At 46.6% G+C, this 27,323-nt stretch overlaps 2 protein-coding genes across 7 annotated transcripts in view; one reads left to right on the forward strand and one right to left on the reverse strand.

The window, feature by feature from the left end:
• LOC107132610 (WW domain-binding protein 11-like) lies at nucleotides 1–26,967 on the reverse strand. Of its 4 annotated transcripts, none has more exons than XM_059888591.1 (3): nucleotides 25,994–26,935; nucleotides 24,402–24,481; nucleotides 12,598–13,044 (listed from the first exon to the last, which is right to left on the reverse strand). In XM_059888591.1, exons 1-2 carry the CDS (start codon nucleotides 26,437–26,439, stop codon nucleotides 24,409–24,411), a joined length of 519 nt encoding a protein of 172 aa, XP_059744574.1. In that variant the 5' UTR covers nucleotides 26,440–26,935; the 3' UTR covers nucleotides 12,598–13,044; nucleotides 24,402–24,408. The 4 variants fall into 4 exon arrangements, with proteins under 4 accessions (XP_059744576.1, XP_059744574.1, XP_059744573.1 ...); XM_059888590.1 differs by lacking the exon at nucleotides 12,598–13,044 and adding an exon at nucleotides 16,612–17,904 and having other exon boundaries at nucleotides 25,994–26,920; XM_059888592.1 differs by lacking the exon at nucleotides 12,598–13,044 and adding an exon at nucleotides 19,167–19,595.
• SMARCA4 (SWI/SNF related, matrix associated, actin dependent regulator of chromatin, subfamily a, member 4) overlaps nucleotides 25,985–27,323 on the forward strand; it is a 90,287-nt gene continuing 88,948 nt past the window's right edge. For all 3 annotated transcript variants that reach the window (XM_059887957.1, NM_001105614.1, XM_024993899.2), the window contains 1 exon segment: nucleotides 25,985–26,120. The gene's annotated coding sequence lies outside the window, so the exon portion shown is untranslated.

The following is a 27,323-nucleotide window of genomic DNA, read 5'->3' on the forward strand; positions in this document are numbered from 1 at the left end:
AATAAACCTGGGGGACTTCCTTGGTGGCGTAGTAGATAGGAATCTCCCTGCAAATGCAGTGGACATGGGTTTGATCCCTGGTCCTCACATATGTCGGTGCAACTAAGCCCATGTGCCACAACTACCGAACCCACCCTCCAGGGCCCGTGAGCCACAGCTACTGAGCCTGCGTGCTGAAGCACCCCAGAGCCTGTGCTCAGAAACAAAGAAGCCACCGCAATGAGAAGCCCACTCACCACAACTAGAGAGTAGCCCCTGCTCACTGAAGCAATGAAGACACAGTGTAGGCAAAAAGAAACACATCAATAAAATAAAATAAAAAACAAAAAACAAAGAATTTCCTGGAGGTCCACTTGTTAGGACTCCAGGCTTCCACTGCCAGGGACCCAGGTTCAATCCTTGGACAGATCCCACAGGGTATGCAGTGTGGCTTAAGGAAAGAAAAAAAGGGTACAAAACATACAATCAAAAATCTTACTTAAATACCCACCCGCCTCCAGGGGCCAGAGGTCATGAAGATTGCTGGGGAGTCCAGCCCGGGGTTGGAGGAGATCTCGGGGTAGGCAGGGGCGTCCCAGGCCGAGGACACAGTGTGGGTGGGCTGAGACCACCAGGTCACGTGGTCTTGGGCCCTGGTACCAAGCTGGACTTGGTCCTTGGTAGCTGGGTTGGCCTGTGCATTTTCTAAAAATTAATAACCCTTTGTTTTATAGTTCTAGGTTTACAGAAATACTGAGAAATGAATACAGAGTTTCCATATACCTGCCCAATTCCCTTACTCCTCCCCCCGAGTCTCCTCAGTTATTAACATCTTGCAGGAGTGTGGTGCAGCTGTGCTAAAGAATGAAGTAAGACTGATCTTCACTGGACGTGAGTTTGAGCAAACTCCAGGAGACAGTGGAGAACAGGGAAGCCCGGTGTGCTGTAGTCCAAGAGTCAGACACAACTGAGCTATTGAATAACAAGATTGATGCATTATTAGTTAAAGCCCATAATTCAGAGTGGGTCTCACTCTCAGTGTTGTGCAGTCCTATGACTTTTGGAAAATAATGATGACTATCCACCCAGGATTGTACAGAAGAGTTTCATTGCCCTAAAAATCCCCTGGGCTCCACCTGTTTCTCCCTCTGTCCAACCTCCCGGCAACTACGGAGATTTTACCATCTCTGTTGGAGAAGGAAATGGCAATCCAGTATTCTTCCCTGGGAAATGCCATGGACAGAGGAGCCTGGTACCAGAATGTCCTATGGTTGGAGTCATATGGTACACAGTGTTTTCTGACTGGCTTCTTTTACAAAGCAAATGTGCACTTAAGGTGCCTCCATGTCTTTTCACGGTTTGATAGCTCTTTTTCCTCTTTTCATTTTTCAATATGCTCTTTTGTTAATTGTCGTGAAATATACACATTTGGGCTTCCCGGGTGGCTCAGTGAGTAAAGAATCCATCTGCAAGTGCAGGAGATGCAGGAGACATGGGTTCGATCCCTGGGTCAAGAAGATCCCCTGGAGGAGGGTGTGGCAACCCACTCCAGAATCCTTGCCTGGAGAATCCCATGGACAGAGGAGTCTGGCGGGCTATAGTCCATAGGGTCGCAAAGAGGCGGACACGACTGAAGCAACTGAGCACGCACTCACGCATACATAACGTTGACCATTGTAATCATTTTTAAGCGTCCGGTTCAGTGGTGGTCATAGTGTAAATACAGTCACATTGTGTGTGGCCATAGTCAACTATCCATCTCCAGAACTCTTCTTACCTTGTGAAACTGAAACTCTGTATTCATTAAAGACAAATAGCTCATTTCTTTTTTTATTTAAAAATTTTATTACGGTAAAACTTTTGTTGTTGTTCAGTCACTAAATCGTGTCTGACTCTGCGACTCCATGTACTGCAGCACACCGGGCTCCCCTGTCCTCTGCTGTCTCCCAGAGCTTGCTCAAACTCATGTCCATGGAATCGGTGATGGTATCTAACCATCTCATCCTCTGCCGCAACCTTCTCCTTTTGCCCTCAGTCTTTCCCAGTATCAGGGTCTTTTCTAATCAGTCGGCTGTTCGCATCAGGTGGACAAAATACTGGAGCTTCAGCTTCAGCATCAGTCATTTCAAAGGATATTCAGGGTTGATTTCCTTCAGGATTGACTGGTTTCACCTTGCAGCAAAATATACATAACATAAAATCTACTGTGTTAACCATTTTTAAGTGTATAGTTCGGTGACATTAAGTACATTCACATTGTCGTGCAACCCTCCCCACCGTCCATCTCCAGAACTCTTTTCGTCTTCCCAAAGTGAAACTCTGTCCCCTTTAAACATTCCCTCCCCATCCGCCTCCCCGTCACTGGGCCCCGCTTCCCTACTTTCTGTCTCTATGAATCTAGGGACCTCCCATAAGAGAAATCCTACAGTATTTGTCCTTTCATGTCTGGCTTATTTCACCCAGTATTATGTCCTCTAGGTTTGTTCAGGCTGTAGCAAATGTCAGAAGTTTCATCATTCATTAAAAAAATTGTTTTATTATTCATATATTTGGCTGTTGCGGGTCTTAGTTGTGGCATGCTGGATCTGTGATCTTAGCTGGGGCCTGTGGAGTCTTTTTAGCTGTGACATTCGAACTCTTGGTTGCTGATTTAGTTCCCCAACCAGGGATCAACCTGGGGCCCCCTGCATTGGGAGCGAGGAGTCTTGGCCTCTGGACCACCAGGGAAGTCCTAGAAATTCCTTTATTCTTAACAACTACTGGTAAAGAAGGACTTACTTCTGTCACACTGATAATTGTTCTCTATATAACTTACAGCTCTTTTGTCTTTCATTTCCTGCATTACGTTTTCTTCTGTGTTTAATTTCTTTAGGGAAACATTTAAATGCTTCTCCTATTTCCTTTTGTGTATATTCTATGGCCATTTTGTTTGCGGTTACCATGGGGATCGCAGTCAACATCCTAAAGTTATAATACTCAAATCTGGATTCATGCCAGCTTAATGTCAATAACACACAAAACCACCTCTTTACGGCCCCATCCCGCTGTTTTTCAGTTATTGGTGTCACAGAATCGCATCTTCAAATGTTATGCATCCAAAAACATCAACCAATAAATGTTAAAATACATTAGCCTCAAGGCTTCCCTGGTGGTCCAGTGGTTAAGAATCTCCTTGCAACGTAGAGGACACGGGTTCCATCCCTGGTCCGGGAAGATCCCACATGACATGAAGCAACTAAGTCCGTGTGCCAGTACTACTGAGCTTGCAAGCTGCGAGTAGTGAAGCCCATGCACTTAGAGCCCATACTCTACAACAAGAGAAGCCATCGAAGTTAAAAGCCCTCATACCTCAACTAAGACCCAGGGCAGCCCTCATTCGCGTCCGACTCCTTGCTACTGTATCCGCCAGGCTCTTCTGTCCATGGGATTTCCCAGGCAAGAATACGGGAGTAGGTTGCCATATTCTCTAGGGGATCTTCCTGACCCAAGGATCAAACCTGCATCTCCTGCGTTGGCAGGCATATTCTTTATTACTGAGCCACCAGGGGAGTCCTAGGTCCCAATGGCCATAGGTTTTCTGCCATCAAAATGCTACATCTTTTTCAAAAAGCAAGATTCCTAATTGTCTCTACTCTTGAGACCAGAACTTGGAGGCTGTTCTACTCCAGCATGTGGTCACTGGAAGATACTTTCACCTGTAGGATTTCAGGCCATTCTTCTGTGAAGCTCTGCTTTGAAATGCCAGCTTGCAAAACAGTTGAGACCTATTAAGAAACCTTCTGCTCTTAAAACATAGTAAACTTGATCTACAGAGACGGAGATTGTATCAGTGGAGATTTAAACTGTGCAGGTACCTTTTTCCCTCGCAGGTCTGCCTTGGTCCCTGTGCAACCACATTCCTGGGGAGATGAAGGTGATGCTGGTAGAGTACAACGTTACCATGGAGATGACTGGGCCTGATCCTATGAGCTGTGTTCTTGGAGCAATGCAAGTGACATTGGTAAGGTATAATGTTACCATGGAGACAGCTGGGCAGCAATCATTCTAGCTATTACCCTGGCAAAAAGAGTGTGAAGAAATTAATATGCCAGCAGCTCTAAGGACACGTGACTGCTACAAATTCTGTGCGAACCACTGTGAAGATGCAGTCTGCAAAATCACCAGAGAGGCTCTCAGGAAAACCTTCCAGTTCACCCTCTGTTGAAGGTTTGCTACAGATCCACAGCCTGATAAAGCAGAGATGTTTGTGCCCTTTGTCTTAAAGCACAAACACAAAAGAAGAAAGAAAAAGAACAAAAAGTCCACCTCAGAAGTTCACACTGGGGACTTCCCTAGTGGTCCACTGATGAAGAGTCCACCTGACAATGCAGGGGACACAGGTCTGCATCCGGGTCTGGGAAGATCCTGCATACTGTGGGCCGCAACTGCTGGAGCTCACTTGCCTAGAGCCTGTGCTCTGCAACAAGAGAAGCCACTGCAGCTGGAAGCTTGCACACCGTAATTAGAGAGTAGCCCCTGCTCACCACAACTAGAGAAAGCCGGCACACAGCAACAAAGACCCACAGCAGCCAATTTGCAGCCAATCAATCAATCAATAAATAATTTAAAGAGAAAGTTTATATTCACTCCACAAGTCAACTTGAAGAAAAATCAGAGCAGCTGGGGATTAGTCTCTATGTGCTTTTACGCCCAGATTTTTGAGCAAAATTTTAGTTATATTTCAGTGGGCTCACTGTTTCATCTACTGATTTTTCTCAAAGTAAATTTTATATCATTAGCATATATGGCAGCTAGTATCACTTGCTCTAATTAGAAGATAAGAGTAGAGACAGTTGTGATGACAACCACTATGGAAATCGGCATGGCAGTCCTTTGAACAGTTAAAAGTAGATCTCCCATAAGATCCGGCAATTCCACTTTAGGGCATGCACCCAAAAGAACGGACAGCAGGGTCTCCCATACACCTGTGTTCATAGTAGCATCATTCACAATGTGAAGGCTCTCTTCTGGGTTGTGGGCGGCCTGCTTCTCATTCAATCCTCACATGGTGTAAAGAAGATGGGGGGGCTCCACTGTCATTGTTCAGTGGCCCTGTGTTCTTCAGGGCTCCACTGTTGCTCAGTCGTATCTGACTCTTTGTAACCCCATGGACTACAGCACACCAGGCTTCCCTGTCCTTCACCATCTCCTGGAGTTTGCTCACACACTCGTCCATTGAGTCGGTGATGCCATCCAACCATCTCATCCTCTGCCACCCCCTTCTCCTCCTGCCTTCAATCTTTCCCAGCATCAGGGTCTTTTCCAATGAGTCGGCTCGTCTCATCAGGTCGCCAAAGTACTGGAGCTTCAGCTTCAGCATCAGTCTTTCTAATGGATATTCAGGGTCAATTTCCTTTGTATATATATTTTTTCTTTTTTTCAATTTCCTTTAGGATTGAGTGGTTTGATCTCCTTGCAGTCCAAGGGATTCTAAAGAGTCTTCTCCAGCACCACAGTTTGACAGCATCAATTCTTTGGGGTCTCTTTTACAAGCGCACTAATTCCGTTCATGGGGGATCCACCCTCCTGGCTTAACCACTTCCCAAAGGCCCCGCCTCCTAATACCAGCATCTTGGGTGTCAGCATCTTAACATATGAATTTGGGGGGATGCATTCTGTCCATTGCAGTGGTTCATCATCTTCAGAGGAAGAGACTTCACTGGACAGCAGCTATGTTAGCAGCCAGCTGATTCATGCTGAGGACCCAAGCTGTCATCAGAGGCACATTCACAGCCTGATCCTTGACAATATGCGAAGTGCCTCAATACTGGAAGATCTTTTTTAAAAAAATATTCTCCACTGTGCATCCAATAAAATCTCTGGCACTGGGAGGCAGCAAAGAGTTCCAGTCCTGCTCTCATGGAATTTATCATTTCCTTTAAAATTTTTTGTTTATTTGGCTGAGCCATTGTGAATAACGCTGCTTAGAATGTGGGTGTGCACATGCTGCGCAGCAGCTAAGCCCCTGCACCACAACTACCGAGCCTGTGGTCTAGAGCCTGGGAGCCACAGCTACAGAGGCCCATGTGCCCTAGAGCCCGTGCTCCATGACAAAAGACGCCACGGCAATGAGAGGCCCGAGCCCTGCAACTGGAGAGTAGCTTCTGCTCTCCGCAACTAGAAAAACATCCGAGGAAGAACGAAGACCCAGGACAGCCACAAATAATATCTACAAATAAATTAAAAAAATATTAAAAAAAAAAAATTGAGGCTTCCCCAGTGGTCCAGTGGGTAAGGCTCTGCACTTCCACTGCAGGGGGCTTGGGTTCACTCCCCGGCTTGGGAACTAAGGTCCCACATGTTGTGACTCCTGAGCCTACAGGCTCCAGAGCCCACACGCCACAACTAGGGAGTCCTGTGCCACAACAAAAGATCCCACGTGATGCAACTAAGGCCCAAAGCAGTCGAGTAAGATAAATAAATGAATAAATATTTTAAAAAACACAAAAAAACAAAAATATGGACTTCCCTGGTGGTCCAGGGGTTAAGACTCTATGCTTCCACTGCAGTGGGTGTGGGTTCAACCTCTGTTCAGGGAACTAAGATTCCCATGATGCAGCCGAAAAAAATTAAAAAAAAAAAAAAAGACTAGCAGACTTTCACACACACGGGCTGGGCCCAGTGCACCTGGACACACAGGTTCAGCTGTTAGGGAGGCCGGATGGCAGCTGCAAAACTACTTCTGAAACACGATCCCCTGGAAGCTCAAAATCTTATTTATGCAGAAGCCAGCTGTGCTCACGCACTGGCTCTGTCTCTCCAGTCCCCAATGACCCCACTCTTTGCCTCAAGGCCAGCTCCTTCTTCGGGCATCACCTGCAGCATCTTTCTAGTCGAGGACACTTTCCCAGTTTCCAGCTCCTTGCTATACACCCTGCCTTCAGAGCACGTGCTGCAGAGGGGAGGTTGCAGAGGGGTTTGTTCATTCAGCTTTCTCACGCCACGTTCCCAGCCTGACACACAGACATCAGGTTTCTACCTGGTCGGTCTTCTATCCTGGGGAGATATCTGCTCAACTCCAGCCACCATACTCATTAAAAAAAAAGTTCTAGACTTTTTATTTTCAACTTCAGAAAAACATTGCATTATTACTAGTGTTTCAAAAAATTCAACATGCATTTATTTTATTATTGTTTTTTCCTTTTTTAATCTTTCCTTTTTAATTTTTATATTATTTTCTTGTCATTCTTTTTTATTATTTTTAAACTTTTCTTTAAAAATTCTTCTTTTTAGTTTATTATTGTTTTTTAATTGTTTTTTGACCATTTGGCTGTGCAGCATGGCATGTGGGATCTTAGTTCTCTGACCAGGGACCAAACCTGTGCCTGTGCAGTGGAAGTGCGCTGGATCACCAGGGAAGTTCCCTCAACATGAATTTAGATTTATTCACAATTATATAAAATCCTAAAAGGTGATGCTGTTCAAGTGCTGCACTCAGAATGCCAACAAATTTGGAAAACTCAGCAGTGGCCACAGGACTGGAAAAGGTCAGTTTTCATTTCAATCTCAAAGAAGGACAATGCAAAAGAATGTTCAGATTACCCTAAAATTGTGCTTATTTCACATGCTAGCAAGACAATGATCAAAATTCTTCAAATTAGGCTTCAGTAGTACTTGAACTGAGAATTTCCAGATGTATAAACTGGGTTTAGAAAAAGCAGAAGAACCAGAGGTCAAATTGCCTACATTCCTTGGATCATAGAGAAAACAAGGGAATTCCAGAAAAACATCTACTTTTGCTTTATTGACTATTCAAAAGCCTTTGTCAGTGTGGCTCACAACGAACTGTGGAAAATTCTTAGACATGGGAACACCAAACCGCCTTACCTGCCTCCTGAGAAATCTGTATGCAGGTCAAGAAGCAACAGTTAAAACAAGATATGGAACGACAGACTGGTTCAAAATTGGGAAAGGAGTACGACAAGGCTGTATATTGTCACCCTGCTTATTTAACTTATATGCAGAGTACATCATGTGAATAGTTGGGCTAGATGAATCACGAGTTGGAACCAAGATTGCTTGGAGAAATATCAACAACCTCAGATATACAAATTATACCACTCTAATGGCAGAAAGTAAAGAGGAATTAAAAAGCTTCTTGATGAAAGTGAAAGAGGGGGGTGAAAAAGTTGGCTTGAAATTCAACCTTAAAAAAAAAACTAAGATTATGGCATCCAGTCCCATCACTTCATGGCAAGTAGAAGGAGAAAAAGTGGAAGCAGTGACAAATTTTATTTCCCCGGGCTCCCAAATCACTGTGGATAGTGAGTGCAGCCGTGAAATTAAAAGATACTTGCTTCTTGGAAGGAAAGCTATGACATACCTAGAAAGCATATTGAAAAACAGAGATATCACTTTGCCAACAAAGGTCTGTGTGGTCAAAGCTATGGTTTTTTCAGCAGTCATGTGTGGATGTGAGAGTTGGACCATAAAGAAGCTGAGTGCCAAAGAACTGATGCTTTCAAACTATGGTGTTGGAGAAGACTCTTGAGAGTCTCTTGGACTGCAAGGAGATCAAACCAGTCCATCCTAAAGCAAATTAACCCTGAAAATTCATTGGAAAGATTGATGCTGAAGCTGAAGCTCCAATACTTTGGCCACCTGATGGGAAGAATCGACTCATTGGAAAAGATCTTGATGCTGGGAAAGATTAAAGGCAAAATGAGAAGGGGGCTGGCAGAGGATGAGATGGTTGGATAGCATCACTGACTCAATGGACATGAATTTGAACAAACTCCAGGAGATAGTGAAGGACAGGGAAGCCTGGCATGCTGAGTCCATGGGGCTGCAAAGAATCAGACATGACTTAGCGACTGAATAACATTAACAATTGTACATTTGTTTTCTATACCCATGAGTCTGTTTCTTTTATGTAAACAAGTTCATCTGTATCATTTTTTAAGATTCCACAATAAGTGATATCAGATATTTGTCTTTCTTTGTCTTAGTTCACTTAATATGATAATATCCAGGACCATCTATGTTGCGCAAATGGTATTATTTCATTTTTTTAGTGACTGAGTAGTATTCCTTTGTATATATATACCACATTTATTTATTCATCTTTTAATGGACATTTAGGTTGCTTCCATGTCTTGGCTATTGTGAACAGCGCTGCTATGAACAATGAGGTGCAGTTATCTTTTTGAATTAGAGTTTGCTCTGGATATATGCCCAGGATTGCAGGATTACATAGGAACTCTATTTTTAATTTTTTTAAGGACCATCCATACTGTTCTCCATAGTGGCTGTAACCAACCTACATTCCCACCATTCCTCCCACCAGGAGGGTTTATTTTTCTCCGCATCCACGCCAGTGTTTATTATTTGTAGACTTTTTGACGATGGCCATTCTGACACATGTGAGGTAATATCTCATTATAGTTTTGATTTGCATTCCTCTAAATAATTAGTGATATTGAACATCTTTTCATGTGCCTGGTGGCCATCCGTCTGTCTTCTTTGGAGAAACATCCATTTAGATCGTCTGCCCACGTTTTGATTGAGTTGCTTTTTTGATGTAGAGCTGCATGAACTATTCGTTTATTTTGGAAATTAATCCCTTGCTAGTAGCATCATTTGCAAATATTTTCCCCCATGCTGTAGACTGTCTTTTCATTTTGTTTATGGTTTCCTTTGCTGTGCAAAAGCTTTTAAGTTTAACTAGGTCCCATTTGTTCATTTTTGTTTTTATTTCCATTCATCTAGGAGATGGATCCAAAAAAGTATTGCTGACATTTATGTCAGAGTGTTCTGCCTAGGTTTTCCTCTAGGAGTTTTATACTATCTGGCCTTACATTCAGGTCTTTAATTCATTGCAAGTTTATTTTTGCATATGATGTTAGACAGAACACACTTGATAGTTTATGCTAACTCAGTGACTCATGGTGGACTCCTGGATTGTTTATGCTAACTTGATGACTCAGGGTGGGTGCTGTTCGAGCCAGAAAGACCAAACACGTAATTAGATAGTTAGGCCTGGAGTCACAGGATATTAGCCTGACTTCCAAGGAGGGTAGATGGGGACGGGGGCGGGAGACTGAGCCACTTGGGCAATGATCCGATCATGTAAGGATTCAATCAGTGATTCCTACCTAATGAAACCCCCGAAAAACTCTGAACACTGAAACCTGAGTGTGCCTTCTAGGTTGGCAATAATCTCTGTGAATATTGCGGATGGGTGTGTCTGGAGGATAAATGAATCCCTGAGGACATCAGAAACTTCTCGATGTTAATTCTCCAGTGTCATTGCCATTGTCAATGCTGGAGAAATATTTGCCATATTTTTCTATATGACCTATATGTTTTTTATTGTTGTTTATCTTAATTTCTTCACTACTGTCTTCTTTGGTGTTTGATGGATTTTTTTCCTGGTGGGCCATTTTCATTCCATATTCCCTTCAGTCTGTTGCTCACCCTTTCTGCCATCTCTTGCCCGAAAAGTCTTTTTAAAAAATATTATTTATTTATTTGGCTACACTGGGTCTTAGTTGTGGCACACAGGATCTTTGTTGCAGCATGCAGGATCTTTTTTTTTTTAAATATAAAGTATTTTAAATTATTAACACTTATTTATTTGGCTGTCAGGTCTTAGCTGCAGTGCACAGACTCTGCAGTTGTGGCCCGTGGGTTTAGTTGCTCCGTGGCATGTGGAATCATAATTCCCTAGGGATTGAATCTGCCCCCTCTGCAGTGGAAGCTGGGAGTCTTGGGATTGAACTCAAGTCCCCTGCATTGCAAGGTGGATTCTTAACCACTGAACTGCCAGGGAAGTCCCGAGATGCAGGATCTTTAGCTGTGGCACGGGAACTCCTGAGGCATGTGGGATCTAGTTCCCTGGCCAGGGATTGAACTTGGGCCCCCTCCGTTGGGAGCTCAGAAGTCTTAGCTACTGAACTACCAGGGAAGTCCCTCGATGTCTTTATAACTTTTGACAGATGCCACCGGGAAATTGCCCCAGCCCTGGCACTGCTTTGATGGGGGTGAAACAGAAGCACGCCTCTGTACTAGTCCTTGGGGGGAGCAGGACTGAGGGCAGGTCAAATGCACAACCACGTGTTTTGAGAACAAGATCCATATTGCTCCCCACTCCCCACCTGGGGGCAGCATCAGACCCACAGGTTAAGGTCTCTGGTCAACGAGAGCGCATCCCAGTCCCTTTGATACCAGTTGCCACTTCAGGTTGTCCTCTGTGCTTCTGACCGACTGGCTGTAAATCAGAGGTACCCACGACACCTCCTTGGGTTCAATTATTTTGCTAGAGCAGCTCACAGAACTCAGAGGAACATGTTACTTCCTAGATTACTGGTTTGCTACAAAGGTTATGAAAGGATCTGAATCAACAGCTGGATGAACAGATGGACAAGGCGAGGTCCTGAACACAGGAGCTTCTGAGTTGGGGATTTGGCAATCTGGAAGCTCTCGGAAACCCCATCCTTTTGGGTTTTTATGGAGGTTTCATCACATATGCAGGATGGAAGAAATCATTGGTAGATGGTGATGGATTCAAACTCCAGCACCTCTCCCTTCCCTGGAGGTTGGTGGCGGGGTTAGGAACCAAAAGTTCTATCTTTCTCATCACAGGCTTGCTTCCCTGGACAACCAGCTCCCATGCTCGGGTGCTTTCCAAAAGTCCTCATCAACATAAACTCAGGTGTGTAGAAAGGCACTGGTTACCACTGTCAAGACATCTTTATTGCTTTTACCGCCTAGGAAGTGCCGAGAGTTTTAGGAGCTCTGTGCCAGCAATGGGGATGAAGCAAATATATTGCTGTTAGTATTAGTCACAATATCACGGAACACAATTTGAATGTAGAACTGACGAGCAATACCAGAGGAACAGGATGTGAGGGTGAGAGAAAGTGAGGTGGTGAGCAAGACACTGAGACGTTTGGCTTGAACACCTGGAGGGGCGGAGCTGCTGTGGATGGACAAACAAGGCTGTGATTACTGTGTTTCAATTTAATTTTGCACTTTTTTTTTTTTTGCCACATTGTGTGGCTTGTGGGATCCCTGTGCCTGGACCAGGGATTGAACCTGGGCTCTCGGCAGTGAAAGTGTGAAGTTCTAACCACTGGACCGCCAGAGAAATCCCTATTACTGTTTTTTAAATGTAAAGTACTACCTTAAAAATAATTAAAAATCGTTCATATTTTGGTCTTTCTTCTCATTCAGGAAACACCTCTCAAATTCTAAAGCAAAGGGTCCTATCCATGGCTCGTGCAAAACCCATGGATTAGCCCACCAGGCTCTTCTGGCCAAGGGATTCTCCAGGCAAGGATACTGGCATGGTTGCCATTTCCTCCTCCAGGGCATCTTCTGGACCCAGGGATTGAACATGTATGTCCTCCATTGGCAGCGAGATTCTTTACCACTGAGCCACCTGGGAAGCCCATTGGTAGCTCAGATGAATTAATTTATTTAAGGTTTGCTAAGCACCTACTACACACCAGCAACTATTAATATTACAGACACATGGGAAAAGTCAATGAACAATTCAAAGGCCCTTGCTCTCATGGAGCTCAGATGATAGTGGGAGGGGTGGGGGAGCACACAGGACAGAGGAGACAACCGTTGGTGTAGTTAATATACTATTTAAAAATTTATTTATTAAAAAATTATTTATCTGTTTGGCTGCACTGGATCTTTGCTGCAGCATGTGGGATATAGTTTCCCTACACGGGATTGAACCCAGTCCTCCTGCATCGGGAGTGTGGAGTCTCAGTCACTGTACCACCAGGGAAGTCCCTAAATATACTACTGACACAGTGAATAAGGAAATCAGAGAGCGTGTTGGAAAGTGGTGAGTGCTATTGAGAAGTGGGGCTGAGAGCGCTAAGTGCTGACAGAGGGGCTGAAATACCCAAAAGGGTGATCGGAGATGCTGAGACTCGAGTAAGTCTAAAGGAACTGAGGGAGGGACTTCCCTGGCAGTCCAGTGGTTAAGCTGCCCTGCTTCCACTCACTGCGGGGGGGGTGAAGGTTCAGTCCCTGGGGACCTAAGATCCATCGTGCAGCACACAGCAGCTAAAAAAAAAAAAAAAAAAATCATTAAAGGAACTGAGGGAAGAGCAAGGATTTCTGGAGAGAGATTGTTCCAGGCAGACAGACAGCAGGTGCAAAGACCCTGTGGCAAGACCATGCCCAGCAGGCTGGAGGGGTGGCGAGGAGGCCGGTGAGCCTACAGAGCATGGGCGGGGGGGACTGGTGGAGTGGAGGGCACAGGGCCTTGTGGGCCACAGTCGGGACTTCAGCTGAGGTCAGTGTAGCAACTGAGGCTAATCCTTCTAGCCTAAGTAGATCCCAGAGGCTCTGATTGCAAGAAATGCTGTCTTTTTTTTTTTTTTTTTTTTAATGGAGGATAATTTTGCTTTACAATGTTGTGTTGGCTTCTGCCATACAGCAACATGAATCAGCCGTAAGTATACATATATCCCCTTCCTCCTGAATCTTCCCCCTACCCCATTCCACTTCTCTAGGTTGCCACAGAGCACGCAGTTGAGCTCCCTGTGCCCACAGAGCAACTTCTCACTAGATATCTGTTTCACACACGGTAATGTGTTTGTTTCAACACTACTCTCTTAATTCGTCCCCGCCTCTCCTTCCCGTGCGGTGCCCGTAAGTCTGTTCTCTATGTCTGCATCTCTATTCCTGCCTTGCAAATTGGTTCATCAATGCCATTTAAGAAATGCTGTTTTTACCTTGCCCTAGTTGTGGTGCTGGAGAAGACTCTTGAGAGTCCCTTGAATAGCAAGGAGATCAAACCAGTCAGCCTTAAAGGAAATCAGTCTTGAATATTCATTGGAAAGACTGATGCTGGAGCTGAAGCTCCAATACTTTGGCCACCTGATGAGAAGAACCGACTCATTGGAAAAGACCCTGATGCTGGGAAAGATTGTGGGCAGGAACAGAAGGGGGCAACAGAGGGTGAGATGGTTGGATGGCAAATAATGCGATTTGCAGCAATACAGATGGACCTAGAGTTTGTCCCACTGAGTGAAGGAAGGCAGACAGGAGAAGTCTCTATGGCATGCCTTATACATGGAGTCTACAAAGAAATGACACAAATGAACTTATTTACAGAAAGAGACTCACAGACTTAAGGGAATGAACTTATAGTTGCAGGGGCAGGGCAAAGAATGGGGGGAAGGGATAATTAGGGAGTCTGGGATAGACATGTACACAGTGCTCTATTCAAAATGGATAACCAATAGGAACCTACTGTATAGCACATGGGACTCTGCTCTGTGCTCTGTGGTAGCCTGGGTGGGAACGGAGTCTGGGGGAGAATGGATGCATGTATATGTATAGCTGAGTCCCTTTGCTGAAACCAGACCTGAAACTATCACAGCATTGTTGATCGGCTATACTTCAATACAAAATAAAAAGTTGAAAAAAAAAAGACCTAGTGAGAAGTCCCAGGGAGAAAATCCAGAGGAACCCAAGATAGTGAAGCCCTTCCCAAGCATGGCTGATGCCCCACCCTGCAATGCCTTTCCTAGGGGCCCCCTGCTGACAGCTGCTGATGCACAGGTCATGTTGGAGGAGGCCCAGCTTGGGCAGAGCAGAGATGGGCTTTGTTTCTCCAGTTCAGTGTTGGACAACCTGTTCTACCACAGGCTGGAGGATGCCACACCCCTGCGTAATTTGCACTGCAGAATGAGGTCAGTGGAAGAAAGGGAGAAGATGGTGTGGAAAAGGCAAAGAGGAGGCAGATGGAGGGGGGCCAGGTGAGAGGGCCACCTGGTTCTGTCACAGCTAGGCCGGCTTTATAATGTCTCTGCCTTTTAATATGCTGTCAAGGTTGGTCATAGCTTTTCTTCCAAGGAGCAAGTGTATGTGTATGTCCTGGTGTTCACCTGTTTCTAGTCTGTTTTGGTGATTGATGGCTAATGTTATGTGTTAATTTGACTGGGCTGTGGTGCCCAGTCATGTGGTCAAACGCTATCCTGGATGTTCCTGTGAGGGTGTTTTTGGATGAGATTCACATTTAAATCAATAGACTCTGAGCAAAGCAGATTGCCCTTCATAATGCAGGTGGGTCTTGCATAATCAGTTGAAGGTATGACTAGAACAAAAGACTAACTCTCCCAAGCAAAAGGGGATTCTGCTGGCAGATTGCCTTGGGGGTGGAACTGCAGCCATCAGCTCTTTCTGGGTCTCCAGACTGACAACCCATCTTGTAGATGCTGGATTTGCCAGTTTCCTTAATAATCTGGGCTTCCCTGGTGGCTCAGTGGTCAAGAATCTGCCTGTCATTGCAGGAGAGGTGGGTTTCCATCCTGGGTCAGGAAGATCCCCCGGAGGAAGAAATGGAAACCCATTCTAATCTCTCCTTCCTGGGAAATCCCATGGACAGAAGAGACTGGTGGGTTACAGTCCATGGGGCTGCAAAAGAGTCAGACATGACTGAGCGTGCATGCTCCTCCTCCTTGATCACCAATCACCTTAGTCTGCTCAGGCTGCCGTACCAACATATCATAAACTAGGTGGCCTCAAAAACAGAAAAACCTTTATTTTCACAGTTCTAGATGCTGAGACCGGAGAAGGCAATGGCACCCCACTCCAGTACTCTTGCCTGGAAAATCCCATGCATGGAGGAGCCTGGTGGGCTGTAGCCCACCAGGCTCCTCTGTCCATGGAATTCTCCAGGCAAGAATACTGGAATGGGTTGCTATTTGCTTCTCCAGGGGAATCTTCCTGATCCAGGAATTGAACCTCTGTCTCTTGCATCTTCTGAACTGGCAGGTAGATTCTTTACCACTGAGCCACCTGAGACAGACAGAAAGAATAAGACTGTTGTCTGGTGTCTGCTCTTGTAAGCACACTAATCTTATCATATCAGAGCCCCACCCTCATAACCTCATTTAACCTTAATCATCTCCTTCTAGGCCCTCCTCCAAATATAGTCACAGTAGGAGTAACAGCTTCAACATGTGAATTTTGGGGGACACAATTCAGTCCACATCAAATCTCTTTCCATCCATGTACACATCCTATTGGCTCTGTTTCTCTGGGAAACCTCGACTACAGAGGTGAGATGAGATCTTCTAAATAAACCAACCCAAGCTCTCTCAGTCACAGACCACTGAGCCCAGGTGATGCTGGCCACTAGGGTTCCCCTTCTCTCTCTGGCTCTGTGTGCCACCTGCAGGCAGCTGACTCCTGCCCCATCGCTAGCCTGCATTTTCTTTTGCTCCCATCACTGGCAGCAGTGGTTAAGGGCATGGCTACCAGAGTCCATCTACCTGGCTGTGACCAGGCCAGCCTGTAAGGACAGCGTTGACCCTGGGTAGATTATTAACCTTTTCTCTGCCTCAGTTCCCACTATAATGTGGGGGCAATGGTAGGAGATGCAGCGAGGGTCATGTACATATATGGATATGCATGTATAGGTTTTAGATGAACAGACTTTAGTTTTCAAAGATTTATTTGGCTGTGTCAGGTCTTAGCTACGTCATGTGGGATCCTTCACTGTGGTGCACTGACTCTCAAGTTGTGGCATGCGGGCTCAGTAGTTGGGGCGCACACACCAGGGATCAAACTCACATCCCCTGCACTGCAAGGGGGATTCTCAACCACTGGACCACCAGGGAAGTCCCCAGACTTTATTTTTTAGAGCAGTTTTAGGTTGACAAAAAATTGAGCAAATGGTATACAGTTCCCATATAGCGCCTCTCCCCATCAACCATCTATCCCATAGTTTCCAGGTTCCCTTATTAACATCTTGCATTAATGTGAGATACTTGCTACAACTGAAATTGGTTACAACTGAATCAATATGGATACATTACTACTGGCTGAAGTCCATGGTTCACATTAGGGTTCACACGTATTATTGCATATTCCATTTTTAAAAAATAGGCTTTAATTTTTAGGGCAGTTTTAGGTTCACAGCTAAACTAAGCAGAAAGTACAGAAAGAACAGTACAAGTTCCTTAGAGCCCCTGCCCCCCTCACATGCACAGCCGCCCCCACTGTCAACAGCCCCCACCAGAGTGGTACATTCGCTGCAACTGCTATACCTGCCTTGACACATCACCATCACCCACAGTTTGTATTAGGGAAAACCCTGTGTTGCACATTTTAGGGGTTTGGGCAAATGACATGTATCCATCACTGACTGTATCATATAGCATGGTCTCACTACCTCTCTTTCACCCCCAACCCCAGGGGGAGGGTCTCCTTTTATGTTCTCCAGTTTTGCCTCTTCCAGAATTGCCAGAGAATTAGAATCACATGGTATATAGCCATTACAGACTGGCTTCTTTCACTCAGAAATACGCAATTAAGGTTCCTCCATGTCTTTTTCCCCCTATTTTTTTGGCCATGCTGCGAGGCATGCAGAATCTTAGTTCCCAGACCAGGGATCAAAACCATGCCCCCTGCAGTGGAAGTACGGTTGTGGGAATTGGGCTGCCTGGTCTGATCTTGTTTCTCTGTAGTGCTAACATTCCATTGTCTGGATTTATCACGGTTTGTTTATCCATTCATTTATCGAGGGGCATCTTGGCTGCCTTCAAATTTTGGCAATTGTGAATAAAGCAGCTAGAAACACTTGTGTGCAGGTTTCTGTGTGGACCTAAGTTTTTAATACATTTGGGTAAATACCTTGGAGCAGAATTGTGAGATGATAAGAGGATATTTAGTTTTTCCTTTTATTATTTTGTCTTTGGTTGTGCTGGGTCTTAGTTGCTGCATGGGCTTTTTCTAGTTGCAGCAGGTGGGGCCTATTCTCTAATTGTGGTGTGTGGGCCTTTCATTGCGGCGGCTTCTGTTGAGGAGCACGGGCTTTAGGGTTTGCAGGCTTCAGAAGTTGTGGCACTCAGGCTTAGTTGCTCTGCAGCATGTAGAATCTTCCCAGACCAGGGATCGATCCCGTGTACCCTGCATTGGCAAGAGGATTCATAACCACTTGTGCTCCAGGCAAGTCCAAGGATATGTTTGGTTTTGTAGGAAATTGCCATATGGTCTTCCAATGTGGTGGTACCAACTTGCATTTCCACTACATTTAAATTTACAGATTCCCGGCTTAGAATAGCAGCTGGCACCCAGGAAATACTATGCAAGTGTTAGCTGTTGTTGCTCATATTAATTTCTGGTCCCTCAACGGCGGCTTGGCTTGCTAAGCTCATCCTTTCAACACCTTTGAAAAAGGATTCCCTCTTGTGTCTCTATTTTTCCCAGCAGAGGAAGGGTGTCTAACCTGTCTGGGGTGGGGATGGAAGCTAAATCTAAGCCAAGTCTTCCTGTAAGATGCCAGGGAGGGAGGCAGAGAGATGGCATTCAAGCTGGGGTTGTTCAGTCACTGAGTTGTGTCTGACCCTTTGTGACCCCATGGACTGCAGCACACCAGGCTTCCCTGTCCTTCACCATCTCCCGGAGTTTGCTCAAACTCATGTTCATTGAGTTGATGATGTCACCCAACCATCTCATCCTCTGTCACCCCCTTCTCCTCCTGCCCTTAGAGACTAGAACAGGACAAAAGGGGACCTGCATTAGGTGTGCAAGGCTGCATTCCCAAGCAGGTAGAGGAAGATCTGCAGTGGGGAGTGGGGTGGGCAGGAGAGGACAGAGCCTTGTGGGCCTGCTACTTCACAAAGCCTATTTCTGAGCCATTCAGGGTTTATTTAAAGTAAGCAGGTGCGGACTTCCCTGGTGGTCCAGTGGTTAAGAATCCACCTTCCAATGCAGGGGACATGCTTACAATGCCAGTTTTCAGGCCCTGCACCAGGTCCGCTGACCAGATGCTCTGTGGGTGGGGACCCCCTGCCTGATCAAGAAGATCCTGATAGACACACTAGTAGTGTGTTCTCTAGTACATGTTTACATCTAGAGTTTAAAAATATGGTCACATGGAATTAATCACGTGGCTACACTAGTCGTAAATCACTCACCAGACTCACCCTTGCCTTTCCCATTGGTAGGCAGGTGGGTAAGTTTCTGAGTCTGTGGATACTTGCCACTGAAATGATTGCTCCCTCACCTGTTCACAGACGGTACCGATGCCAAGGCTCACCTGGGGCAGTTTCTTTTTTTGGCTGCACTGAAAGACTTGCAAAATCTTAGTTCCCTGACTAGGGATTGAACTCGTGCCCTCAGCAGTGAAAGCGTGGCGTCCTAACCACTGGACCACTAGGGAATGTTCATTCCTTGGGCACTTTTTAATTTATTTATCTTTGACTGGGCGAGGGCTTTGTTGCTGCGTGCGGGTTTTCTCTAGTTGTGGTGCACGGGCTTCTCATTGCAGTGGCTTCTCTTGTGGCTCATGGGCTCTAGAGTGCACAGGCTTAGTTGTCCTGAGGCATGTGGGATCGTCCCAGACCAGGGATTGAATCTGTGTGCCCTGCACTGGCAGGCAGATGCTTAACCACTGGACCACCAGGGAAGCCCCCTGGACATGTTCTATGAAAAAAATTTCTAGAGCTCCACCAGATAGGGTCTCAGAACTTAAGAAAATTCTCCAGGCTTGTGTTTTGAACTAATCTCCCCTTGGCGATTCCCCACACAGGTTAATGTTTCTTTGTCTGTTTCTTTAGAACAGAAACCTCCATGGGGGCAGAGGAGTTGCACAGTACCTGAAAATAAATTAAGCAATGGATTAAATCACTTTTATTGAACTGTCTCCTAAACAAAAATCACTTACATTGAACTCCTTCCCAGCTGGCCCAGTGGTGAAGAAACTGCCTGCCGATGCAGGAGATGCAAGAGACTTGGGTTCAATATCTAGGTTGGGAAGATGTTCTAGAGAAGGAAATGGCAACCCAGTCCAGTATTTTTGCCTGAAAGATTCCACGGACAGAGGAGCATGGGGAGCTACAGTCCATAGGGTCACAAAGAGTCAGATACGACTGAGCATGCATGCACATACAAACACCTCCACCAAGACTGTAGCTCCCAGAAGGCAAGACCGCTTTCCTTTTGTTTTTTAAAATTTATTTGGCTGCGCCAGGTCTTAGTTGCAGCATGTGGGATCTAGTTCTCTGACCAGGGATCGAACCTGGGCCTCCTGCATTGGGAGCTCAGAGTCCTAACCACTGGACCACCAGGGAAGTCCCCTCCTTCAAATTTTCTTCCAGCAACTAAGGTATGATTACGACAGAGAAGGGACCCAAAATATTACAAGATGTATCTTCTTCAACTTGCTCATCTGTTCATTTGCCCAGATTTGCAGAAGTACCAGAAGTCAGACGAAGGTAAATAAGTGGATGTGATACGCAGTTCGTGGCATTAAGCTGAGGGCACAGAGTTCTGCAGACTGCAGAATATCGTGCATTGTTTCTCCAGATGTTGACAGAGGGTGATGCCATTAGAGTCAGGCTGTCCCCTCTTACTGACTGCATTGGGAAGGAGGGGAAGCGGCAATTACTGAGTGCACTGACCAGATCTCACAGCGGCTCCTGTTGACTGCAGGGTAAATACCCAGGAAGGCCACAGAGGGTGTAATTACACACACACTCACACAAGAGCAGGAGATACCAAACAACCCAAACAAATATGGCAGGCCATGAGGTCTTTTTTTTCCTTTACATTTTTCAAGCAACAACAAAATAATTTCTTTTGCTCAGTTCACTGCATAACAATTTCTACCCAATCCATTACACAAGAATCTTTTTAAAAATTAATTTTTATTGGATTATAGTTGATTTACAATGTTGTGTTAGTTTCAAGTATATAATGAAGTTTCAATTATACATATACATAGATCCACTCTTTTTTAATTCTTTTCCCATATAGGTCATTATAGAGTAGTATAGAATTCCCTGTGCTATACAGTAGTCTCTTATTAGTTACCTATCTTATAGTACTGGGGATATGTCAATTCCAATCTCCTAATTTATCCTTTCCCTCCCCTTTAACGCTTGGTAATCATAAGTGTATTTTCTACATCTGTGACTATGTATGGATGGAGCCTGTTTTCCTTGTAAATGCTATCCTAAGCTTCTCCCTTCCTCCTCTGGATAGAAGGTTCAACACATCTGAGAAAATGCAAGTGATCTGCAGCTTTGCTTCATTTGTCATTTAGTCCCTAAGTCACTTCAGTCATGTCTGATTCTTTGTGACCCCATGGACAGTAGCCCACCAGGCTCCTCTGTCCATGGAATTCTCCAGGCATGAATACTGGAGTGGGTTTCCATTTCCTTCTCCAGAGGATCTTCCTGACCAACCCAGGGATCAAACCTGCGTCTCCTGCATTAGGGGCAGATTCTTTACCGCTGAGCCAGCAGGGAAGCCCCCTAAATAAGACATACCTATAAAACACTTATAAAACTATGAAAACTGTGGGTAGTTTCCACCTGTAGTTGCAGAAAGTGACATAGTTTGCCACAAGTGTAACACAATATTCTTGATCATCTGCTGAGCTGATTTAAAACGGGCTTCCAGCTAAAAGAAATCTATTGCCCTGGGTTTGTAATTTGGAAGGATGGCTTCTTGTTTTCTGCATAGCACATCTGATTGCTTGATTTGGGGAAACAGTTTTCTTGTGATGCCCATTTTTCAGGGCAATAGGTTATGTTTGAGGAATAAATATATATTTGGTTAATAAATTAGCAGTTTTATGCCTAAGTAAGATCTGAAGAGATACTCAAAAAAGTATTTCCTAAAGGAAATCAACCCTGGATAGTCACTGGAAGGACTGATGCTGAAGCTGAAGTTTCAATACTTTGGCCATCTGATGCAAACAGCTGACTCATTGGAAAAGACCTTGATGCTGGGAAAGATTGAGGGCAGGAAAAGAAGGGGGCGACAGAGGATGAGATGGTTAGATAGCATCATTGACTCGACATGAATCTTAGCAAACTCTGGGAGATAGTCAAGGACAGGGAAGCCTGGTGTGTTGCAGCCCATGATGTTGCAGAGTCAGACACGACTGAGCAATGAATAACAGCAGCATCCACTTTACTGTGGCAACTGAAGAGTATGCATTTCACATTGTCACCCACTGGATGTGGGTGAGCATGTTATTTCAAGACCTTGATTTGAGTCAAAAGAGATTAGTCCATTTCTCTGTAATGGTTCATCTTGTGTATCTGTTTGGCTGGGTCATGGCACCCAGCCATTTGGTTAAACACCAGTTCCTATGTTGCTGTGGAGACTTTTATCAAAATGGGATTCATGTTTAAATCGGAGTCACGATGTTGAGTCAAACCGTGGACTCTCCATCGTGTGGATGGGCCTCATCCAATCATATATAAGGCAAAAACTGAGGATTCCCAGAGAGGAAGGTCTCAAGACTGTGGCACAGAAACCTTGCCCGAGTTTCTAGCCTGCTGCCCTGTGGGATTCAAGCTCAAACACTGCAGTATCCTCTCTTCCCTGAATTCCCAGCCTCTGGCCTGCCCTACAGATCAAACTTCAGACTTGCCAGATCCTACAAGCCCTGGATGCTGGGAAAGATTGAAGGTCAAATGAGAAGGGGGCAGCAGAGGCTGAGATGGTTGGAAGGCATTATTGACTCAATGGACATGAGTTTGAGCAAACTCTGTTAGACAGTGAAGGACAGGGAAGCCTGCTATGCTGCATTCCATGGAGTCAGACATGACTGAGCCACTGATCAACAACAGTCATGTGAGCCAGTTCCTTAAAATAAACATCTTTCTCATTTATCTATATACATATATATTAATACATATATGTGTGTTCTCTTTCTCTCCATATGCATATATACTTCATTTCTCCAGTGCAACAGAATCAATAGGATGTGTGTGTGTGTGTGTGTGTGTGTATCTGGGATTTTCCAGGCGGTTCAAGTGGTAAAGAACTCACCTGCCAGTGCAGGAGATGCGGGTTTGATTCCTGGGTCAGGAAGATCCCCTGGAGAAGGAAATGACAATCCACTCCAGTATTTTTGCCTGGAGAATCCCATGCACAGAGGAGCCTGGCGAGCTACAGTCCATGGGGTCGCAGAGTCAGACATGACTGAGTGACTAAGCATGTGTGAATGTGTATGTATATCCAACATCCTATTGATTCTGTGTCTCTAGAGAACTCTGACACATCCTCTGAGCTACATGGGAAGCTCCTACCTAATAGGGCCACAGATACGAGGGTGTAGATGTGAATGTAGACTCTAAGACTCCTAAGACCAACTGGGAATTGTATTTTTGCCATGTGGGGAGTGATGCTGCAAACATCTGGATTGCTACACTCCTCTTTGCATCCTTGCAGAGCACAGCTTCCTCATGCCCCTATCTGGCCCTGTTCTGCCCACTGGGGAAGGCAGGAGGGGCAGCTATCATTGTAACAGGCAGCATATGGGGAAAGTGGACACAGGAGATGAGGGGTGGAGCCTAAAGCTCTGACTTCACTCTAGGCATCTCCCTAGTGGCATTTGAGATGTCACGGGTGTACTACTGAGGCCTCAACAAGCATCTCATAAACTCTGATTTTGTGTGAGAGGCAGCATGGGCCACTGGAGAGTGCTTCTTCAGCCTCTTTTCCACGCACCAGTCACTAGGCACTGTGCTAGGTGCTGGAGACAGACAGAAAGCTTACGTTCCAGCGTGCAGGATGAGTACAATGGAGAGAAATCACCTGGGGATGTAGGAGGTCGCATCTGTAACATTACAGAGATTCTCTGGGAGACACAGCCATGCAGGGGTCAGAAGCACATGTGCAAAGGCCCTGAGGCAGGAATGTGCCAGGTTTGAAGAATATTAAGAACTGTCCACGAAGCCCTGCCCTCCCCGGCTACTGCAGACCTCCCCCCACAGAGCCACAAGAGCTGTCCTCTGTTCCCACGCTCCTTTCCCTCTTCAGGGTCTTTGTACATCCTGTTTCCTCCGCTGAGTGCCCTCCTCCTTTGGGTCTTGGCATATGGAGAGTCTGACCTGACTTCTCAACCCCAGGAAGACCCCATATTATCAACCCCCGGGGCTTTTCTTCCAATGCATTTAGATTTTTCCTATCAAGTATTATTAGTGTGATCGGTGTGGGAGATCGTTAGCTGAACTCATGGACTGTCTGCTCCAAGGGCCAGAACCCTGCCTGCTCAGTGCATCACCACACGACTAAGACCAGCTCAGCGTTTTTGGGTTTTTTGGCTGGGTCAGGTCTTAGCTGCAGCATGCGGGATCTTTAGTTGCAGGGCACGGAATCTCTAGTTGTGGCTCTTGTGCTCTGCAGCATGTGGGATCTTATTTGCCCAACCAGGGATCAAACCTGCCTGCATCCCCTGCATTGCAAGGCGGATTTTTTTTTTAATTTATTTTTAATTGGATAATTGCTTTACAATGTTGTATTATTTTTTGTGCAAGGCAGATTCTTAACCACTTGACCACCAAGGAAGTCTCCTGCTCAGCATTTAAGATGTTGAAGGCACTTTAGAAATATTGCTTGAATGAATGAGACAAGCCAAAGTCCAGACCCCACTTGCCCATTACCTGTCCATTATCCAACGTCACAAGCTAAGTCACCGAGAGCTTCTCCATGGCCTGTTTTCATGGATTCCTCATAACCAACCCTGTGGAGATGAGTGCTGTCACTGTTTTGACTTTACAGGTGAAGAGACGTGTGGATGCCTCCAGTAAACTTGCCTGGCATCCCCTAGGTACTAAGGAGAGTCAGGTTTTTAATGCAGGTCTTTTTGGCTTCAGGCCAAGGTATTAGCTGCTGCTCTATGTTCTAAGGGCCTCACCTTGGGCTTGGAAAGGCCCAAAGAGCTGATGATACACACTCCATAGAAGCTAATATATATTCAATTAAAAAAATATATTTTAAGGTATCTAGTGTGTGGCAGAGGGTGGCACCACACTAGATATTCGGTATTCACTAGGGACTAAAATTGACAACACTGTGCCATTCAAATCGAGGTTAGGGAGACAGATATTAAAGGGGTTACCCAAGAAATGTGAAAGGAAGGAAAAGGAGGTGGTGATCAAAGAGGAGGCAAGGCCAGGGGAGGTGATGAGTCAGCTGAGACCTGAAAAATGAGGAAGAGCAGGCCTGAGAGAAGCAGGGGTAGGGAGTCACAGGCTGTGGGACTTGGTCCTGGGGACCGTTTGTCCAGTTGTGGGGCTAGAAACAACGTATACAGACTCAGAGATACTCTCAAAATTTAAGAGATGAAGCCTCCTACAGTCTCCCGGCCTTCACACTTGCAACAACGCTCTCTCTCTCACTGCTTTTATGTCTTGACTCAAATGTCTTAGCAGCGAGGCTTTCCCTAGCTGCCCCATTTAAAACTTCCCCGACCCTTCAGGTGTCCATTTCAACATAGTGTATTTTACTGAAGAGTTTTCTTGCCTCGCGCCTGCCTCTTCCACTAAAATGAGCGCCACAGAGGCTGAGATTTCTCTTCGGTACTACAGCACCTCAGTCTGCGGCAGGTCAATAGATATCTGCTAAACTAATAGCCCTAGGTAAGTTTTGCGGAAAAGGTAGCCACGGTCTTTGCCCCCCAGGCTTTGCCGAACGGGCACCGCCATCATCGGAACATCGACCTGCACTTGGCCCATGGGCCGGCTCTGCTCATCCCCGGCCCAGCCTGTCCGCCTCCTGCCTTCATGCACGACCTTGGAAGCCTCACTTCTGAGACTCAGGGGTCCTCGGCCACGCTTTCCCCACAGACCTCTCCACCACCCATCCCATCCCATCCCCCAACCTCCCCCTGCCGCCTCCACCACCGCCGCAGTGCCGCCTGCTCTGCGCATGCTCGGCGGCGTTGAGACGCGCGGCGTGCGAAGACGGAGAGCACCGCGCGCAGGCGCATGACCGTCCCACACGGAGTGGGGAGGCGCGTCGGGCGCTCTAGCTCTCTCTGGCCCCACCCACCTCTCCCAGACAACCCCGGCTAGACGCGCACGCGCGCTAGGAGCGGAAGGGCGGGCGGGCACGCGCACGAGGACGGGCCAGCAGCGGAAGCGAGAGAGGGAGTTCGTGGTGGGGGGAGGGGAGGTGGCGAGTGCGCGCGCAGCGGGGGCGCGGGCAGCGTGGGGGGGCGGCTGAGGCAGGCGGGCGCGCGCGCGAGGCTTACCCTCGCTCGGCGGCTGCGGCGGCTGCTTCTTTGTTTCGTGAGAAGAAGCGAGACGCCCATTCTGCCCCCGGCCCCGCGTGGAGGGGCGGGGGCGGCGCCGGGAAGGCGACGGCGCCGGCGACTCCCGGTAAGGAACGCGGGTCGCTGGGGGAGCGCGGCGCGGGGCTTGGGAGGACGGTTTGAATGGAGCCGGGCCGCCAAGGGGGGAGGGGGCCGCCGGCGCCCGGAGCGGGGCCGGGGTACGGCGGCGCCCGAGGGTCAAGAAGCCTGGCCGGCACCGCGCGCGCGGGGAAGGCCACAGGCAGCGAGGCCTCGGCGACTACAGTATCCGCGGGACGGCGGGGTGGGGGCCCGGGCCGCGTGGAGGCCGCGCGCCCCTCACGCGCGCTCTCGCCAGGGTCGCCGGACAAAGCGCGTCGCCCCGTCGGCGGTCCAGTAGCCCACATCCCGGTGTCCGCCGGGGCTGCAACAATAGCCAGGCGTCCGGGCTTTTCTGGTTACGTTCTAACGGGTCCGACTCGAATGTTGGGTTTTGGCGAGACTGCAGTCGGAGCTCAATAGAAAAACCCTAGGTGTGTCCAGCGTCGCCCGGACACGAACATTAGCAGCCCCCCTGGGTTAGCCGACGTGAATTTTTATTTTTAAAAAAGTCACGTCGTTTTAGATTTTCAAGGAAAGGTAAAGAACTCTGCTAACCCCTCGAAAGTAGTGACTTGAGAACGTTTGCCCTGAAGCCGGGGGTCGGCAGCAGTGGGGAAGGACGGAGAGAACTGTTTGCTGTTGAAAGCATTGTTTTAGTTTTGCATCCTTCCCCCTTTCTGCCAATCGATTCTCCAGATTAAGGTTTTTATTTAAAACGCAAATCTTTCAGCAGAAGGTGTTTTGTGAAGGTCTTGAAGACACTAGTCTTGATATTTTTTGCCCCTAGTGAATCATTGGGGAAAGTAGGGAATAAGCAGTGAGAGAGCCACTTCCTAGGAATTTGGAACAAGTTTTCACTTTTAAATGACAGGCCTGATTCGAGTTTGACTCCTGGCTGTTGCTGGTCACTTCTCTGTGTGACAGGAGGCAAATAGCTTAATCTTTCGGAACCTCTCAGTGTCCTCATATGTGAAATGAGAATAACGGCACGAATGGAGCTGGTGAAAACCTGTAAAATGGTTCCTGTCAAGAGGGAAACACTATTGTTGTGTAGTCCAGTCTCTTCCATTCTTGTTCAACACATACTTGTTGAGCCCAGCTGGGTGTTTGGTAGTTGGAGGTTGGGTGCCCAGAGCAGCCTGTTCAGTCTTGTAGGGGAACAGGTGGTAAATGTGGGAACAACTGGAGG

The sequence above is a fragment of the Bos taurus genome, chromosome 7 (assembly GCF_002263795.3).
Source record: "Bos taurus isolate L1 Dominette 01449 registration number 42190680 breed Hereford chromosome 7, ARS-UCD2.0, whole genome shotgun sequence".
Classification (NCBI taxonomy): Eukaryota; Metazoa; Chordata; class Mammalia; order Artiodactyla; family Bovidae; genus Bos; species Bos taurus.

Coding starts and splice junctions, on each gene's coding strand:
- LOC107132610 (XM_059888591.1), bottom strand. CDS start 26,439: ATGTGGGCTACTGGACCGCCGACGGGGCGACGCGCTTTGTCCGGCGAC. Junction 24,482..25,993: donor GCCGCAGCCGCCGAGCGAGG/GTAAGCCTCGCG, acceptor TCATCTCCACAG/GGTTGGTTATGAGGAATCCA.